An 18,618-nucleotide genomic window follows, 5' to 3' on the forward strand; every position below is an offset into this window, starting at 1 on the left:
TTTATTTTTGTAAGCGGTGTGTCAGTACAAGTATTATTTTTAATAAATATTTGTTAACTTATTCATTTTTCACGAAATAAATAGAAAAAAAAAACTGAAAAGGCAACAAAGGTGCTGAATTATTGGAATATGTCCGTTTAGATCCCTCAACTGTTTAATGAAATTGAGTCCCAAAATTGTATGTTTTCTTCGTTCAAATTGCTTCTTTTGTTGAAACTATAGACCAAGATACGGTCCTGGCCATTAAATGCTGAAATGTCACGTTATGTGGCACGTCGCATGGCAATTATAAAAATAAACAATTGTTTCCAAAATTCTAGATATATAACAATCTGGAAGAAAAATAAAAATAAAAATAAACACAAAAATCATTCCGCTTGCATTTATCTCCGTCAACCATCTAAAAAAAAGAAAATTAATTCATGAAATTGCTTCTGGAGATCTGCGGCTAGCTTTGCCTGAAATTTCTTCACTCGTTCACAAAGCTTTTGGAGAAGCCGGAGATTTTTTTTTTTTTTTTTTGTCTTCTACAACATGCTGTCGTTTACACGCGCCTTTCCAGGTCCCTGAGCTTCGCAAGCTCCACCACCTCGCTGTTGAGCACCGTCCACCTCTTCAATCTTCTTCGACGACATGGCCTAGGAAGGGCTGTCCTGTTGCTGTAGATTTGAGCGAGACTTGCGTTTGCGACCTTGCCCGACTCGGACGCAGCATGCCAAGGTGGCGGCAAGGGCAACGCTTGGTTCGCCTGAGTCGCAAGGTGTGACAGCCCCCTCGCCGGTCGTCTTCCCTCGTCGGCGCCTGGGTTGTAGCGGCACTGCCAATCGTAGCTCCCACCGTCCTTAGCTTCTCCTTTGTTTGGGTTTTTTTCCTCCTTTTGCCAGATTTTTAATTTTGTAAATCTTTAATTTTATAATTTAATTGCCACGTAGGATGCCATATTACGTGACACCTCAAGCCAATTTAGACAACAAAACATGCATATTTTATGACTTAGTTACATTAAAAAAAAAAAAAATCGAAGGGCCCAGTTGAACATTTTGTAATAATTCAAGACTCGAGAAAAAGTAGGTTCACCACGACAAAACCTTAGTGGTCCCTTTCCAGTCGTTCCCCATGATCTTGACCCGGAGGCAGTTCACAATAGGCGGTATTTCCCACCAGACATTGCGGATGGAAATAAATTTAGCCCCGTCAAACACGCAGAGCAAAGCAACCACGTTATTCAGGCGAAGCTAAAGCATCTCACTGTCACACGGTAGTAACGTTCACAAATCGAATGATTACAAGTCGACCACAGAGGAAATTGGTCCAATGATCTCAGGGATAAAGCCTTGGTCTCTTCAGAGATTCCACTACTTTATGATTCCTATATATATATAGAGAGAGAGAGAGAGAGAGAGAGGTCATGACAGTCCAGCATCATTTACCGTGAATGAAGCAGAAGCAGGGAAACTAGTCCAAAAGATCATAAAAATGAATCTATGATCACCTCCTAAAGACAAGTAATGCAAACTAGATTAGCAATATTTTCACAAACAAGCTCCAGAGAGACTAAGCATCGCTAACAGACTGGAATAAGGAAACACTCTCGCTGCGTGCACGACCTCGTTAGACTCAACAAAGTTCACTATCATTCAGATAGCCCAATGCTAATTTGTCTATCGTTGTTAATCAGGTCACACAAACAAGGTATGGGCATTGTCATGAAATTTTCCACCTGATGAAGTCTTCACGTCTTGAAATTTAAGGCCGTGCCTTCTTCCTGCTTACAATACAAACCAGAAACCCGCAGTCATGAAGAAAGCAAAAGGGACCTAAGAGAAAGGCATCTTTTCTTTGGGCTCCGTTTATGTTGCTGAAAGTGAATGATTTGAAAAACTATTCTCTTAAAAATAATCAATTATATCGCTTGAAATAATTAGTCAATGAAAAATGTTCACATTATCGACAATAATTCTGGACAATAAAAATACTTTTTGTTTGTTCATTTTTGCAAATGATACAAGTGATCATTTTTAGGAAAATAGTTTTCCAAATCATTCTCTGCGAAGCAGACGAGCCTTAGTCTCTTCCTCCCACATGCTCCGGGGCAGCCCTAGATATGTGTTAAACCCTTAACATTTTTAATTTACTTAAATACTCATGTCTGCCGATAAAAATTTCCCTGAAATTGCTAACTAATATGTTTATTGTCAATTTGCATTTTAATCATTCAATAGTTTGAATGACTATTATGTCGATGGGAACAAGTAAGAGAATCATAACATCTCTACACTATGGCAGCAGCTGAAGTGCAAAATTGTATCAGCAAACCAAAATCTCAAGGCAAAGTAAGAATGCAAATATATCTCACAATCTATGTACATAAGAGAATGACCTCTCTGGATACCTTGTTTCAGTCTCTTGTTATAGGTGATGATACCGATGATTGGTTGAGAGGAGATGGAGAAGCCATGACTATTGCTGAGTCTTTCTATTTCTGATTAGCCTTTCAACATCTTCCAGCTTGCAATTTCACTCGAAAGACACTTTCATCGCAACTGTCTCGAGATCAATAATCTCGCAAGTTGGGATTGCCTTCCTGGTTGCAGAAGATTGCGTCAATTAAAATTATCTACAGCAGTACTGTACAGAGTAAGGTCAAATTAAGTTGACCCAGTAGCTACTTCCTGGTCATGATATTGGATGCTGTCAATGTGACCCTTCAAATGACAGTGCTGTCAGAGACCATGACCAGCTGAATACATTTTCATGAGTGCACCCATATCATTCCTCCCTGCAACCACTTCCCCCATATAGAACATCTGATCCAACATTCTTCAAGTTGATTCACTTCAATTTCTTCTCAGCCCATTGAGCAATATGTGCACATAGGGAACTGCAATGCTCCATCCAGACCCAAACAGCAGTGACCCAAATACTATTTCGCTGAGAAAGGCACTACTGCCAAGTGCCAATTATGGAATGCATGCCCTTAGACATTCTCTCTGACCTGGATCAGGCATGTATTAGGCTTCAATAATTTCGCTCGCAGTCATGTTTCCAGAGAGATCAGACATCAAAGCATTAGGCAAAAACATCATTTATCTTCACACAAATATAAGTCCTGTCAGACACCAAGGAAAGGATAACAAATTAATTCAGTTCATTAATTTAGTAAAATGATGTCAGAAATTAGTTGCAGCATATTTCAAAAAATCATAATGAAAAACACAGGAAGAGAACAGATCCTATTACCTTCAAAGCTACAAAGTATGCTTTCTTTTATTTGGTAAGATGGCAAGAGGGAATATGGACGTACAAAGATTTTTCGGATGTTAATAAGAGTGAACCATCATTAGACTAAACTCTTGTTTCTAGTGCAGAGTTTTGGCCCTCTTAGGAATATATTATATAATAAGGAAGAGTTAGTTTATCACATGTTTTGCACACTAACTTTATAAAACTTTAAAAGGCCTCTGAATCTCAGTAATCCATAGATATCAGATTCACTTACAGTGCTTCTGTTTGAGTTCCATCAACGCAGTTTCTAACATAACTCTGGCCTTCCGATCTGGAGAGCATCCGCTGGCCTCCATTTCCTTGTATATCGCAGGAACCTAAATGCACCAAGATAGAAGATGACGAGACACCATAACAAGAAGGCTATTATCCCTCAGTAGACACTCCAGCTGAAAAAGAAAATTCATTGAGCGCAAGCAAGAAATAGCATTGTGCTTTATCCTTCATTTTCTAGAGGCAGTGATTGAAACATTGCACTATCTGAATATTTATATGTATATAACTGCCTTGTCAAATTTCCGAGCTCTGATATATGCCTTCATAAGCGTAGAATAGGTAACCACGTCAGGAAAGATACCCTATAAATGTGGCAGCATTGCCAATAGAAAATGAGGCAAGATGATCCTTAAAAGTTATAGGACTACTGAAAAAAAAGTCCCAAATAAGCTAAGAAAATAAAACAGAAAGCTATGTTTTGGACTTTGATAGTCTGCAAAACGAAATTACATGGAACAAGAAAACTTACACTTTCTTTCATAAGGTGGTAAATAGAAAGAGCCTCCATGTGTCTTCCAGCAACACTGAACGCATTAATCAACACATTTAGCATTACAACATTTGGTTCAATTCCTTCTGCTTCCATAAGCTGAAGCACTTTAACCGTATCTTCACATAGTCCCTACATATAGGAAGCATAATCTAGAAATTAGCAGGATTGGTTCTCCTACTTGCGAAATAAAATATCAGTGGTCAAACATTCCTCACACCATTCCACTTCAATAACAGAACACACCACGTGATGCTTATCTTATAGGAAAGGATAATCTCCAGTGAAGGTGAAACTTATGTTCATTTTGTTTCACTTTGTTGAATAACCAAAGCCTTTCACCTGTTTACCTGAACTATTTCCTGATCACGTAATTTGTTATTTCCCTATACTCATAATAAACTTTGAAGATCAACTGAAACACCAATTATTTAATGATCTAACAAATTAGTTAACCTTCACTAGATTTATTGTTCAATTTAGAAGCTTCCATCACCATCTGGTATAGAACGATTTCAACAGGAGAATAATATGTCTTCTACTTTCTATTGCACCTAGCCATTCTACTAAAACAATATATAAAAAGTTTCGAGGCGATTTTTGTTTAGGTAATCCTGATCAAGGAAGACATATATGAGGCGAAAAATACTACAAACTATGTCGTGTTTTAACAGAACCATAGTTTGGAAGGGATCTCAATTATCGACTACTTTCCATATACATACTTCTTCCATAATGTGGGAGCTGCTATCTGTCAGGGAAGTATGTAAAAATATAATACTAAAAGATCTATAGAGTTCATTTCCTACAGATTCGAACAGAAAAAAGAACGTCGGCTGCAACCCAGTGCACTGCCCTCCTCTTCCCTTTCCTATTCTCCTTCTTATCTGAGCACGGGACAAGCGGCGAAGTAAGACCTTATACAGACTGAAGCTGTTATTGTCTGAAAAACATAGCCGGAATATTTTATCACAATAACTGCAATTAATACCTAATTCCATGTGGATAGAGAATAAGCTTTAATACCTAGATACATAGCGTGAATAAATATATGCACTTATTCCTACTAGTTGGCAGCTTTATTTATGGACTTCATTTTAATTTTTAAGCTTCTCTCTAGTTAGATTGAAGGTTTAAATACAATTAAAAACATTTTCTATGTAAATTTATATTAGCGTCTCAGGCAGCATTCCATTATTGCTATGAGTCCTCCTATCATATACCCCCATCGGCATCCTTATCCATGCTTCATGACAGTAAAGCTTCAATACATGTGGATTGAGGTGCACACATGTCCAGGACCCTAGTGCATCCATCAACCTAATTAAACTAAACAACGCATATCATATTACTCAGATACAGCAACTAGAGATGCTCAACGCTCTTCGAGCAAATAACAACAGCAGAAAATAGTATACCTGTTGAGCATAAGCATTTGCTAACACACAGCACAAACTAGCTGAAAGCTGTAGACCTTCAGACTTGAGAGCAGAAACACATTCTTCAGCATCCCGATATTTCCCATAGTGCCCAAATATATCAACCAGTACTGCATATATAGTCCCGCTTTCTCCATATCCCCTGCACCTCATACTCTCAAAATTTTTCTCTAACAAGTCCCACTTCCCTTCCTCAGCTAGCCGGCTAATTAAGGTACTGAAAATCTTGGGATCAGGGTACAACCCCTGTTCTTGCATCTCACTGAACAACTCGAGAGCACTGGAGAGATCACCAGCCTTACAATGCCACCTGATCAAAGAATTCCAAGTCATGACATCTGGTCTCACGCCCTCCTGTTTCATCCTTTCGAAAACCTCCAGAGCCTCACCCAATTCTCCATGCTTACCAAAAGTATCGATAACAGCATTATAAATATGCTTATCGAGCACCATTCCCATCTCCCTTATCTCTCTAACGATGCCCATCCCCTTCTTCCACATCCCGTTGTCCCGGTAAAGACCAATGACCTTCCCATAAATAAAAGAAGACAGCTGGAAACCTCTAAGCCTCATCTCATTAACAAGAGACCAAGTATCCTCCAGACGCCCCGCATTAACGTAATAACCCAAAAGAATCTCATAACTCTCACGATCTCTCCGGACGTTCAAGTCCTCCATGGCGGCTAAGACTATGTTAGCGAGCCCTAACGACCCTTTCCTCAAGAACCCTCGAAGGAGAATATTGAACAACCTCGCGCCGGGCCGAAACCCCAGGCTCAGCATCTCTAGAAGCAAAGACTCTGCTTCCAAGGTCCGACCGCAGTTCCCGAGAGTCTCCATCAAACAAGCGTAAGACGCGAAGCTGGGCCTACACCCCAGCGCCTCCATTCGGGAAAGCGAGCTCATGGCCCCGTCGACGTCTCCAGCTCGGCAGCAGTCGCGGATGGAGCGATTGAACGACTCGGGAGAAGGCTCCTCCCCGGTGACGAAACCGTTGGAGCGATCGCTGCTGGTCGAGGTAGGGACGGTTCCGTGAGGCAAAGCGGCGAGCACCTTGGGGGCGCTGCGTGAGGGCGAGAGGAGAAGCGAAGCGGGGAGGGTGAGATTGTTGAATCGCCGACGGAGAGAGGCGGGAGGGAAGGAGGATGAAGGAGCGAAGCCGTCGGACGAGAATCGCGAGGGAGATTGAGAGATGGAAGACGACATGAGAGTCGCGAATCAGGAGAGCTTTAGAGCTCGGAAGGGGAGCCGATGAGAAAGAGTAAAGAGGTGTTTACCCTGTAGCTGCACAGGCGACAGGATCAGGTTACTGTTTCAACGGTTATCTGACTGACGAATCGGATGACGGTCGAAAGAGATTTTGGGCCCACAGCTATTGGTTTCCTTTCCTTGGGACGTTTTTTTGGACGCGACCACGTAGCACCGCTCTTCGTCCATCGAAACTATCCCATGAATTTTCACGCCTTGCATGTTCGATTAATGTCTTGACTGAATTTCTGACTCGCATAGGGAAAAATTTCTTCACTGCTATGCAACGACGGACTCCCAATTTTCGGATTTTGGCATCATGGATAAAAGAGAGTAATTATGTCTCACTCCAAAAGTTTTGCAAGGGACGCAGATTTTTATGCCAACCGACTCGGAATTTTTTGAAAAATCTCTGTCATCACTTCACAAAGATAACGTCTTTCCTTATTTCAAGCCACTTCCTTGACTAAATTTTTTACGACGCAGATCGTGGATGAGCAATCGACGCAGTCTTGTTGTACTAAAAAATGATACACATTCAACGTACTGGGATGGAGATTGAACACTTCCGAGCGATGAGGTGGGAAGCACAAAGCATCACATGAATACAGAAGCCTGAGCCATTGGAAGATGAATCGTTGTTCACTCATTCCATATGGAGGCCAGCCTATGGCGTGGAGAAGAAAAGACTGACCCGTATCAAAAAAAATCAGCTGATTCAACTTGCACATGCGAGTGCAAGCGGAAAAGAAAAGCTGTTGAAAATGAAAGGTGAATGGACAAAAACGTGCAGAAACGATTTCTTTTTCATTATAAAAATCGAGTGACAACAATAGAGAAATTAAGATCCTGCTACTATTTGCAGCCACAATGTTTGAAGTGCTCTGGTTTACGTATACCCCTCATCTGCAATGAACATATACATAGCCCACCCACTGAGTCCTGTCTTCAACGTCTTAATGCTGTGCAAATTTCTTGTCGAATCCTCGGATGAAGTCCTCCATGCATGCCCGATAGGTCTCCATTCCAGGAACCAGCCCTGCAAGTTCAATCCCTACCTTCATCCATTTCTTTGCCACATCAAGTTGTCCAACGCGAATTGGAATTGCTGCCCGATTCCAGGCAGTTGTGACAAGCCATTTCCCCTCTTCAGTTGGGTATTCTCCTTCTTTCAAGCCAATCATTATTCGATAAGCTTGTTTGTACACGTCATACACAGCGTCATCGTCTGTATCGCCCTTGTAAATGCTGGTTAAAGCTATCAGCTTCCGTACAATGAGAGATACATTATGGTAGTCTGGTGAGACGGAAGATACAAGTTGTGAGAGGCACTGGCTCAGAGCCAAAAAGGCTACCTCAGGGTTGGGCCTTGGCCCCTGTGCTGCAGCGAGACCAATTTGGAGGAGGTAACCTGGAGTACATGCCCTCGAGCTGACAAAATTCTTCACAAGGATTTGTTGGGATCTCGAGTCATTGATCCTGCCGTGTATATTATATGCGCTGAAGGTGTATATGAAGTTCAAGTCGGGCTCTAAGGCTGCGTCTTTGTCATCATTTAGTTGCATCCTTGTTGAGAGCGACTTCAGTATCTGCATCCATCCATCCACAAACGTTAGAAGGGCAGAGGATGCAGCAGCAAAAGCCAGGAAATCAAAGCAGCATTAACCATGAAAATGCAATTGAGAAGCTGAATAGATGTTTTTGGAAACTCTGAACAGAGAAATGGAAAAAGGTTGAATTACAAAATGCCATGCTATGCAGATTATATGTGTGATCACACCTTTCCTGCTCTTTCGAGTAATTCCAAAGCTTGCTTCACTTCAATCTCAGTGAGGGAGGCTTCTCTTTCGTTCTCTGAAGCTATCATGGCACATACTGTAAAAATCAATGATTTGCACAGCAAGAGGCTGTGTTCTTCCCCTTGCATGTCAACTAAGAGACTATAGAAATTAGATGCTAGTCTCAGAAATTCAGCACACAGCACAAAATTTTTCTTCTTCCCAGCACTTGTTCCACAATTCCATGAAGTTACAGCAAACCATTTCAGTTCCCGTAGTGCAACCTCGTCTTTTCCAAAATAGCAATCAACCCCGATTTCTGATGCTCGATCATTAGCATGTTTTATAAATTTAACTACTTCAGGCTCATTTCCCGTGTCTTGAGAGAGGATTGTGATTAAGGTACGTAGAACTACAACCTCTGATGTTGCTGTTGATTTTCCCAAGGCATAGAAGTTCAAGAGATTTGATAAAGAGGCAACAGCTACAGGGAGCGCATGACAAGCCACAGCTTCATGTGCTGATAGCAAGAGGAAGTCTGGAGCAAAGTCAAGGCAGATTGTCATCGCTTGAATTTGGTTTATTGCAGCACTGTGATCATTCTTCTGTAAATAGACTTTGAACTGCACGCATCATAAGTGTCAATTCACAAGGGAACTTGATCGAGAGACAGATACGACTTGTCTGTGTGTGTGTGTGTGTGTGTGTGTGTCTGTGTCTGAGAGAGACGTAGAGAACCTTGAGGAAAGCACTTGCTATGTTCGGTTCCAGCTGCAGCAACAAAAAATATTGTATGTTAACAGTATTATTTAGGTAAGCAGTTGTAATTGGTGAAAGGCAATTAATTTGAATACCTTGTGAGCTTCATTAATGTATTCTTCAGCTCGGTCCAACTGAGAGAGACCTAGACGGCATAGGCATAACACCCTGAAGCCCTTGGCCCGAACAGCTCTGCCTTCTATGTCACATGGAAGAAAAAGCATAGATTTCTCGAACATTTCTGCACTCGTTTCATAATCTTTTAATTGGAAATGACCAGCAGCGCTGTAAGGAAGTAGATCAGCTACTTTCAGATATTCAAAATGGAGCTGAAATCATTCAATTTCACTATTCAACTTTTCTTTTCTTGAAGCAAACAAGATGTACAGCCAGAACTATGTCTCTAGGCTACAAAATAATCACAAAATGCTGCGTGTGAAGATATTATTAATTCATGGAAGATCTTTCAGAGCTCCCCACTGACTGCAAATAAAATCCTGTAAATGCCGTCGGAACAGAAAAGCATCACAAAGATGCAATGCAACAATTGCTCAGTTTTAATCAATTTATGACATTTCTTGTATTGATGTCAGCTTCATGACTAATAATTTGAGACCCTCTACTGTTGACTGTTGAGCCTAGGAGAAGAGATACCGTATTCCTCAACTCGGCAGGATTAGTATAAGAACTAACCAATTCCACAGCAGAGCATGCATTGCGTTCCTCTCTTTAGCAGTGGCATCCCCTGAAAACAGCGCTATTACTCTATCATCTGAAACCAGCTCTGCCACCACCTTAGCCCTCACCCTCGATCCATCCACATCGCCGCCACTGCCACTAGTACCACCTATCACCCGATGAACCACCGTGACTGCAGCAGCCGCACTGACATGGCACCTCCCGAGGAGCCCCAGAAACACTCCCTTGGCAGTCTCTGCCCCAGCTGTCCCTGCTGACTGGAAATACGCCTCCACAGCCGAGACCCAAACCCCCTCCGGAATCCCCTTATTTACAACCATGCCCCTCAACTCCTTCTCTGCCTCATCGTGCCTGCCTAATCCTAGCCATGCCTTCATGGCCAAAACCGGCAAGCTCGGATGGTTGTCCCCGCCACCCTCGCTTTCTCTTAAAATCCTAACACACTTTATCACGTTCTCGTACTCTTCCATCTGCAGGTGTACGGCCGCGATGAACCGCAGAATTTTCGACTTAAGCCCCTTGAGATTCACCGTCTCTTGCCGCATCCTAGCTGTACTGAATGCCTTCTCGCACAAATCCAACGAATCGTTCATTAGCTTCAGAGCTTCTTTAAAACAACGGGCCTCGTTGCCTTTATTGGTTTCTAAGATGCTCTTGCCAAACGCCAAGTACTGATTTGCTAACGCGATGTAGTGATCGGACGATCCAAACAACAGACACTTGGAACGATTCAAGAGCGTCACCGCCAAAATCTGGTCGGAAACTTCCCAAGCGGTGCGCGACCTCGCGATCTGAAGATCTAAAAACAGCTTTCTCTGTCCTGCGTCCTTAACTGTGCCTACGTCGACTTTGGAGATGATTTCGGTGGCTTTCTCGAAGCAATCGGCAGCGAGATCGAACCTCTTGAGATCATGCCAGATGATGCCGGTCTTGTGATAGAAGAAGGCGGTCTTCACCTCCGGGGAGGGGACGCCGGCGGCGCTCCCGGCGAGGGAGAGCATGTCGGCGGCGACGTGACGGAGTTTGGCCTGATCCTCGGAGGAGGAGGAGGAGGAGGAGGAGGAGGGGGAGCAGATGGAGGAGGCGTTGGAGCGGTCGACGCAGGAGTTCCAGAGGCGGTAGCTGAGCTTCCATAGGTGCAGCTTGAGGGAGTTCGGGAAAGGAGCGCGCTCCGCGAGCTGAGAGAGGCACCGCCGGAGGTCGGCGGCGAGGGGACTGAGCTCGGGACGGGGGTGGGTGACGGGGATGGTCTCGAATTGTTTGACTAAAGACTCGATTTGAGAGGTGAGGGGATCATCGGGCTGAGCGTCCGGCTGGGCACGCCGGAGCTCCGGCGTCGAGATCTCGGCGATCCTCATCCTCCGTTTCTCTTCTGGACCGGACGGAGAGAAATGACGGACGGAGAGAGGTACGAGCTTTTGAAGTGAAGATGAAAATAGCTTGATCAGGATTTTGGAGGGAACTGACGGTATGACGTCACCAGTCAGTTCGCGGAGGGCGATATGGTAAAAACAGACAAGTGGGCCCGAGAGGAGCTCAGGCTAGCCCATGATATGAGCCTTTTGCTTTTCGAGCACAACATGCTAAAACTAGGATCATCGGCTCCTCGTTCCAAAATTCGGAACCGGCGACCGGATCATGATCCGAATGGTCTAGTGAAACTGATTACTTATTTTTTCTCCTTTCTTTTTGCCATTATATTTTTCCACTACTTGAAACTAAACCAAGTATTTAATTCACATTTTACCAATTTTTTTAAAAATAATAAAAATATATATTTAGCCGGTCCAATCCGATTTTTAATTCGAGCGGTTTATTTTGCACATCCTTAATTAGAACATACACTTTTTCATTAAAAAGAAAGAGAGATTTGATTTTATGAGAAAATTCAGTACAAAAGAAAATGATATGCATTACCACTAGTGTGTGGCATTTTTAAGAAGACTGGCCGGACTCTCTCCCCCTCACGAAAGGGAGGGTTTGAATCCCAGAGGTGTCACATTCACAATGGTTCCCGGCTCACCAAAAAAAAAATGGTATGCATCAAACATATTTTGTTACAATTAGACAGGTACTTTGTGGCTTAGGAACTCAGAAGTAGATCGTTGAAGCAGTGGGTCGGAAAGCTTGTTCCTTTTCAAGTCGCACGGCGTTCGGGTCAGGAAAACATAATCGAATGAACCCACATCGACCACAAAATCTACCATTTATCATTCTTGTCATCTTTTCATCCAATTGACAGGAGAAAGAAACACATGAATATACAATTTATAGACGATGAAGAACCTCGAAGAGTTTGAGTTAATAAGGGCATCTGTCTATTTATCTGGCACATTTACTTGATCACACAAACGTTTTGCAAAGGCGACTGCAAATCCCAGTCGGGATTTCCGGCTTGAGGGAATGTTCAATGCTGTGTGACATATGCCAATGTCCAATTTCTAGCACATCTCGGCTACTTTCAGAATGGAGTGCTCTTTACAGTCCTCACCAGCCAAGAAGAGAGACCGGTTCTCGATTCTTTCTGCTCTCATGGATAAAAAATAAACCATTGCAACAGGAATCCAGACACCTACAGAAATCTAATAATTTGATGGCACAGTAGTTTCCTCGAGTGCAAACAGAAGATTTCTCCCCCTTCCTCACCTGTCTGAAAAAGCACAAGCATATCCACTGATCCAGTTTCTCCAATGCAAATGAGCGGAACACTGATCTTCGTCCTAGCTTCTGAAGGATTCAGTTCCTTCCCTTCTTCAGATTACAAAAAGCTCAAACAGCTGCCCAACTCTGAATGAGCTCGATGCTTGTCGATATTGGACATCAGACTCAGCAAAAGGGCACCCAACAGCTATTCTGATGAATCAATTTCGAGACACGGTACGCTGCGAAACCGAGCCAAGTACCGTAAATAGGATGTTTCACCTTTGTTTGAAGGTTCAGATCTCTTCCGCCTAGCTGAGAAACCTTTCCCGGATAGAGAATCATACAATACACCCATGTTCATCTCATTTTGAACCCCACTGGTCTCTGCTGAGTAACTAAAGATCAAAGGAAGAAGAAAGATGAGTGAATAACATTGAACGATGTAGCGATGACGTATTATTGCCTGAAGCACTTAGAATGTCTGGCAGGTTTAAGTAAAGTAATACTACAGGACAAACACACATACCGTTCCCGAATAATCTTAAAAGCTTCTTTTGTAGCATATGGTAGCCCTGTTTTTGGATCACGGTATCTGTAAACACCATATATATGCATCAGCTGCTCATATTTCTCAAGCATTCTAGACAGATAGACCCACTCACGAAGGTCCACTAATGTAGATGTAAGATAACCCAGTCTAGAGTAAGGGGTGAGGCTCCCACAACTCAATCAACATGCAACTAAACTCATAAAAATCAAACAAATGGCACTCTCGTTGTTGGAATGTTTCGGCAACTGGTGATATGAGGAGCAGAAGGTGGGGTAATTTACCAAACCATCATCTAGGTATTAAGTTAATATGGTGCACTTTTCCTCCTACCTCACTGTGGTATCAAGTTGATTTTCATTCGAGGCTTGTCCGAGTAACAGCAAAAACTTGGTTTCTGATATTTGACTAAAAAATAAAACCTAGAGAATCCAAGAAAAACATCACTTCCTAGGCAACAGCTAAAAGAACACATGTTAGAAGCATTATTGTTATAAAACATATAAGAAGCATCTCCAGTTTCACTTTGTTTTTTCAGATTCTCTAACTAACAAAGCACAACCTGCCACTCAAATCCATGGAAACGAGGATGTAACATCTTAGAGAATGCATTTGAAGCAAGAATCAAGAGGAGAAAATCTCGTACTTGGCTGGCAATCCTGTGACTGCACATACAGCTTTCTCTGGATCTGTGAGACAAAATCAAAGAGAATATAACTTCCACCATTCTCGACGAGAAAGATTCAAATTACAATATGTACAGCTACAACCTCTTTAACAACATCATACCAAACCATCATCCACTAAAGGTCCATGCTCCATAGTTAAGCAATGTTTTCACTTCAAATAGGACTTTTTCTTCGACTGAGATAAGCTTTTTGTGAACCGTGCAGAGATTTCTTTATCACTTGTCATGATAATTTCATCCCACATACTGTGTCAAATACAAGTTCTGCATCATGATGACTACAACTGTGCCATGACTTATATTTAGCTGAAAATGTAATGTTTAGCTTCAAACTCAGGGTTTCTGACTTCAAATAGCAGCCAACCCTGTTGAGTGAAAACAACAGGTTCATCTCTTAAGACAAAAATCCCTGATGGGCGGATCATACTATGAGACCACAGCACTTCACTGAAGTAAAAATTCAAGTGTTAAGCACTTAAACAAATTAATTTTTGAACCTTCATGTCATTCAAATAAACAGCAATAATATTCAACATCAAATGTTTGACTGGTGGAAACAAAGCATCTAAGCTTACTAAACTGAATCATGGGACGGTGAATGTAAAGCTAACATACATGGAACAGATGCTGTAGGAATCTCAGACTGAAAAGATACTTCTTTAGTAAACTCCAGAAATGATAGACCTGAAATGATATTCATATCAATTAGAAATTGAACCCCCAAAGAATTTTGAGACTATATTGTCCAAGATGGTGTGAAACTAGAAAAAAAGAACAGAATTGGGCTAGATACTACAAAGGTTACCATCTTTAGAGATGTATCTTATCTGTGGACCACTGTATACAGCTTTATGCACAATCGCTCTTTTCTTAACTTCTTCCTCCCTTGCCAACACACGTTCTAAGTTTCTTAAGTTCATAATTTCTGCAAAATAGGGGCATGCTAGTCAGTTAGATATGCAGGGTGAGGCAAACAGAAGTTGCATAAATGCAAACATCTAGCTCTAAACTTCAGTCTACAAAATGAAACCTGTTTGGGCAGCTTCCAAAAGCATTTCTTCTTGGGTCATCCTCTTCTCCTCTCCTTCCTTTTTTCTTTTTATTGGCTTAAAAAAACAAAAAATAGTTAAGTCATTCCATGAGATGGCATACTCTCAACAGGAAGCAGCTGCTTCACTAAAAGCACCGCATTAAGCTAAAATAAAAGGCAGAAGTCAAAAGTATACTTGGGGAGTTGTGAAAGATGCACGAGTAGAACTTGTTTAACATGATTTTATCATTATAATAACAATGCTCCACTGGATTTTTATTCAAACATACAATTTCTCCACCAATGCACTCATCGACTTTCAGAATGATGTTCAGAATCATTCATATCAGCTACTATCCATGAAGATAAGATCTCTGCGTGTCATAATGAACAAAAACCAAGTCCATGTTAGGAAGAGCCATTACTATACCTAAACAGCTCCCAAATTGTGGTTAAATCGTTCCAGATCAGGGGAATTTGAAAAATACTATCTCATGTGGTGATTGTATTAGAAAGTTCTCTGGCATCTGATAATAATTCTACAAGAATCTTCAATTAAAAACAGCGGACTGTTCAAAGAGAGCACACTAAAGATGAAACTACTCCTTACAACAATTATAAACCAGATATTTTCTACAGCGACTAGAGTGCCAGGAGGTTCTTTAGCAGCTATACAGGCAGAATGAAATTAACAACAATAATAATTTAAAAAAAAAAAAGACACCCAACCGAATCTTTCAGTATTCTTGAGAAAACTATAAGCTATAAATCATGCATAGCTGTCCATTTATTAGCATCACCTGCACACCATTGAAACATGAAGCAGTTCTTCGTACATAACTACAACCGAAAATGGTCAAAGAAGAATTAAGCAAACCTTCATCGTTGCTTGCGAAGCAGCACGTATTGCATCTCTCTCTGCCTGTCTAACAATCACCGCAGTTCTTGTAGACTTTCTCACCGTTCTCTCAACTTCTACCTCATCGGACACGTCATGGCTCTCGTTGTGAGCAGACTGTTGAGAAGGCTTCTCAACCTTGGGAGTTTCCTCCAATTTTGTAAGAACTTTCTGTTTCTTTTTCTTCTTTTTTGCAGTCTTTCCTGGATAGATTAACCGCTTCTTCGGACGCTCCCTGTTTTGTGAGACCTCAAGGTCATCCAAGCTGACAACTATGCAAAAAATATCTAGTTTAAAAAAATATACTGACCTCTCAGCCCCATCATCAGCAATTTCTTCATCAGGATCAGGCTCCTAAGAGCACCAGTAGGTCAGAAAGGTTCTAAAGTTTTGGAGCGTCAATAAAAAGATCAAATTGATAACAGCTGCTTATGCAGATACCAGATAGATTATGGCAAAAGTTTTCTGAAATGGAAGCAAGACAACATTGCAAAAGCACTCACATCTTCATCAAAGTCGCTGTCAAATACATCCGCGACTTCAGGCTCCTCTTCATAATTATCATCATTCTCTTCCTGATAAAAACAACAGACCATAGCATCAACAGCTATGTTATCATCAAAAGATTACCATAATGCAGAATTGCTAGAATATCGATCTAACTCATACATTTAGCCTAATAGCGTGCCCGGATGAAAACATTTCAGCTAAACAAGGATAACAATGCGAAGGCTATCTTTTTCTTTACAGCGGCCTGAGTAGTAAGTAGGAATTAGGCCAAGGGATCGATCAGGTGAACATTGACAACCTCCCAAGAAAACCTTAGACAAATAGAGCGAAATGCTCTAGCACAGAAATTGCTCGGACACGAAAAGGTGAATATGAGGGACCTGAGTATTTGAGCTAAGGATCATGCAGAATTGTGCCAGGGCATAGTCAATCCATCAAAAAGCTTAAGCAGAATAATCCAAGCATACTCAAATATCTCTAACTTTGACTAACACGAGAAGTAGAGAATTCACGAGCAATACATCTTTAAGGGCTTCTTGGTTCCAGAACAGCTCATCCTGCTCGACTTCGTCATCCAGCAAGTTGGTCATCCTGAGCAAAAATCATAAACGAACGGGTTTCACCAAAAAAAAAAAAAAAAAAAAAAAAAAAAAAAGAAGTTACTCTCCATCAATCGACGAAGAATCCTCTAGCTGGGAAAACCAAAACAAGAGCCGCCGGACTTGCCTCTTTCCTCTCGTGGCTCGAGAGCGGCGATCGAGGAAGACGGGAGCATCCTCTTGAGAGGTCTCCATTGGCCTCTACTCTTTCTCTCTCCCCCGGATTCACCCACTCGAGGACACGCTCAAGCGAGCGCAGTGAAAAGTGCAAAGGCTGAGCTCGATGCTCGCACCAGGAATCGGGTTCTACTTCAAGGAGAAGGGGCGGCGGAAGGAGCACGGACTCTTGTCCGCCGCCGCGTACGCCCCGGTAGGCACTTCGTCCTCCTCGGAGGGATCGCGCTGCGCGGCGGGGCTTTGAGAGCTGGGCACGTGAGAGAGAAGAGTGGATTGCCCGAGCACGCGCGAAACGTATACAGATAAATAAAATAGGGGAGATCTTGCTGGAATAACTTCTAATTTGTAGACCGAGAATAAAAAAATTAATTAATTAATTTGGATTAAATTTATTATAAAGATGTTAATCCTAAAAAAATTAGAAAAGATCTTGCTAGAGTAACTTCTAGTTTATGAGGTGAGATTAAAAATTAATATTCTCTCATATGATTGCCAAGTAATTATTTATATTTTGTTAGGACAATCTCTGCTGAAATAATAGTTTTAAGGAAAAATTATCATCTTCACCCATCATGATATATATCCTAGACAAAAACCAGAAAATTCAAGTTGGAAGGGAAATTAAACATACAATCCAGCCACGTCCTTTTAGATCTTTATTTGTGTGACAATCCATGTCAATTTAATTTTGTTGATGTCATTGCCAATATTTTACTTTAGAAGATAAGAACTTTCCTGTTTCATGGTTTATGTTTAAAAACTCTAATTCAAATTGGAAGAGTAGGCTACTCTTTTATTGATGTCATTGTAAAATAAAATAGTACAAAAAGTCTTGTATGAATGACCTAATTTTGATTCACTACAAAACTTTGGTAGCATTTCGGTGTACAAAGATTGACCGCCACTATAAATTGACTGGTCGATAAAAGTTCATAAAAGATGTAAAAATCTTAAAGATATAAAATTATCTAGATGATTTAACCATTGTAATAGGAAAAGTTTCTCAAGACGGAGTACGTGCGCGGGCCTATAAGCTAGTGCAAAGAAAATGGAGCCGTTCTTTCATCTTCTACCAAAATATGGTAATTAGGTACAAAGAACAAATTATCACTTATAAAAAATACAATCCATGTAATTGTAAAATTAGCAGAATTTTAATAATACTCGATTACTTACACCGATTAACGTCAAGTAATTATCTTTGGCCCAGAAGCTTTCAAGAATTATGAAACCCAAAAAGCTAAAGAGATTGAAAAATCTCACTTTCGCGACAAATTAGGATTCCACCTACTTATTCTCATTTTCTTAAATTTATCAACTTCAGTTAGGTTTCTTGTATCGGTTTGGTCTGGTTTGATACGGAAAGCGAACTAAGCTGAGATACATAAACCGAACTGACCTAAATAAGAGCTTGAGATCTTATGGACCTAGACTGTCCGAACTGAATTCCTCAATTTTTTACCACCTCTCTTGTCCAATGCATCCATCGTTCAACCTTAAATCTCTAGAGAGCTCATGCTATCATCTAATGACTAGAGGGAAGCTTCGACAT

At 41.3% G+C, this 18,618-nt stretch overlaps 3 protein-coding genes across 8 annotated transcripts; all 3 read right to left on the bottom strand.

Annotated features, from left to right (window-relative positions):
* Positions 1 to 1,406: 1,406 nt before the first annotated feature.
* Positions 1,407 to 6,784, bottom strand: LOC104424294 (pentatricopeptide repeat-containing protein CRP1, chloroplastic). Of its 6 annotated transcripts, none has more exons than XR_005547797.1 (6): positions 5,470 to 6,781; positions 4,031 to 4,183; positions 3,792 to 3,863; positions 3,500 to 3,674; positions 2,393 to 3,109; positions 1,407 to 1,765 (listed from the first exon to the last, which is right to left on the bottom strand). XR_005547797.1 is itself a non-coding variant. In XM_010036662.3 (5 exons), coding segments are annotated over exons 1-5 (1,557 nt in total). In that variant the 5' UTR covers positions 6,697 to 6,780; the 3' UTR covers positions 2,254 to 3,107. The 6 variants fall into 6 exon arrangements, 2 of the variants coding, with proteins under 2 accessions (XP_010034964.2, XP_039161373.1); XR_721453.3 differs by having other exon boundaries at positions 3,500 to 3,602; positions 5,470 to 6,780; XM_010036662.3 differs by lacking the exon at positions 1,407 to 1,765 and having other exon boundaries at positions 2,254 to 3,109; positions 3,500 to 3,602; positions 5,470 to 6,780.
* Positions 6,785 to 7,561: 777 nt separating this feature from the next.
* Positions 7,562 to 11,350, bottom strand: LOC104424299 (TPR repeat-containing protein ZIP4). The gene is made up of 5 exons (XM_010036665.3): positions 9,969 to 11,350; positions 9,371 to 9,560; positions 9,255 to 9,287; positions 8,519 to 9,139; positions 7,562 to 8,327 (listed from the first exon to the last, which is right to left on the bottom strand). The coding sequence occupies exons 1-5, from the start codon at positions 11,330 to 11,332 to the stop codon at positions 7,695 to 7,697; spliced, it is 2,841 nt and encodes a 946-aa protein (XP_010034967.2). The 5' UTR covers positions 11,333 to 11,350; the 3' UTR covers positions 7,562 to 7,694.
* Positions 11,351 to 12,163: 813 nt separating this feature from the next.
* LOC104424301 (SWR1 complex subunit 2) lies at positions 12,164 to 17,353 on the bottom strand. Its single transcript, XM_010036667.3, has 11 exons — positions 17,017 to 17,353; positions 16,812 to 16,881; positions 16,284 to 16,355; positions 16,091 to 16,134; positions 15,760 to 16,015; positions 14,883 to 14,958; positions 14,658 to 14,777; positions 14,468 to 14,536; positions 13,811 to 13,853; positions 13,144 to 13,209; positions 12,164 to 13,012 (listed from the first exon to the last, which is right to left on the bottom strand). The coding sequence occupies exons 1-11, from the start codon at positions 17,082 to 17,084 to the stop codon at positions 12,823 to 12,825; spliced, it is 1,074 nt and encodes a 357-aa protein (XP_010034969.2). The 5' UTR covers positions 17,085 to 17,353; the 3' UTR covers positions 12,164 to 12,822.
* Positions 17,354 to 18,618: the final 1,265 nt, after the last annotated feature.

Source organism: Eucalyptus grandis, chromosome 11 (assembly GCF_016545825.1).
Source record: "Eucalyptus grandis isolate ANBG69807.140 chromosome 11, ASM1654582v1, whole genome shotgun sequence".
Lineage (NCBI taxonomy): Eukaryota > Viridiplantae > Streptophyta > Magnoliopsida > Myrtales > Myrtaceae > Eucalyptus > Eucalyptus grandis.

Coding starts and splice junctions, on each gene's coding strand:
- LOC104424294 (XM_010036662.3), bottom strand. CDS start 6,696: ATGTCGTCTTCCATCTCTCAATCTCCCTCGCGATTCTCGTCCGACGGC. Junction 3,864..4,030: donor ACCACCTTATGAAAGAAAGT/GTAAGTTTTCTT, acceptor CCACATTTATAG/GGTATCTTTCCTGACGTGGT. Junction 3,603..3,791: donor GAGCTCGGAAATTTGACAAG/GCAGTTATATAC, acceptor TGGTGCATTTAG/GTTCCTGCGATATACAAGGA.
- LOC104424299 (XM_010036665.3), bottom strand. CDS start 11,332: ATGAGGATCGCCGAGATCTCGACGCCGGAGCTCCGGCGTGCCCAGCCG. Junction 9,561..9,968: donor CATGCTCTGCTGTGGAATTG/GTTAGTTCTTAT, acceptor ACTTCCTTACAG/CGCTGCTGGTCATTTCCAAT. Junction 9,140..9,254: donor TAGCAAGTGCTTTCCTCAAG/GTTCTCTACGTC, acceptor TGATGCGTGCAG/TTCAAAGTCTATTTACAGAA.
- LOC104424301 (XM_010036667.3), bottom strand. CDS start 17,084: ATGGAGACCTCTCAAGAGGATGCTCCCGTCTTCCTCGATCGCCGCTCT. Junction 16,356..16,811: donor ACCAAGAAGCCCTTAAAGAT/GTATTGCTCGTG, acceptor TGTTTTTATCAG/GAAGAGAATGATGATAATTA. Junction 13,013..13,143: donor TTTAAGATTATTCGGGAACG/GTATGTGTGTTT, acceptor TTTGATCTTTAG/TTACTCAGCAGAGACCAGTG.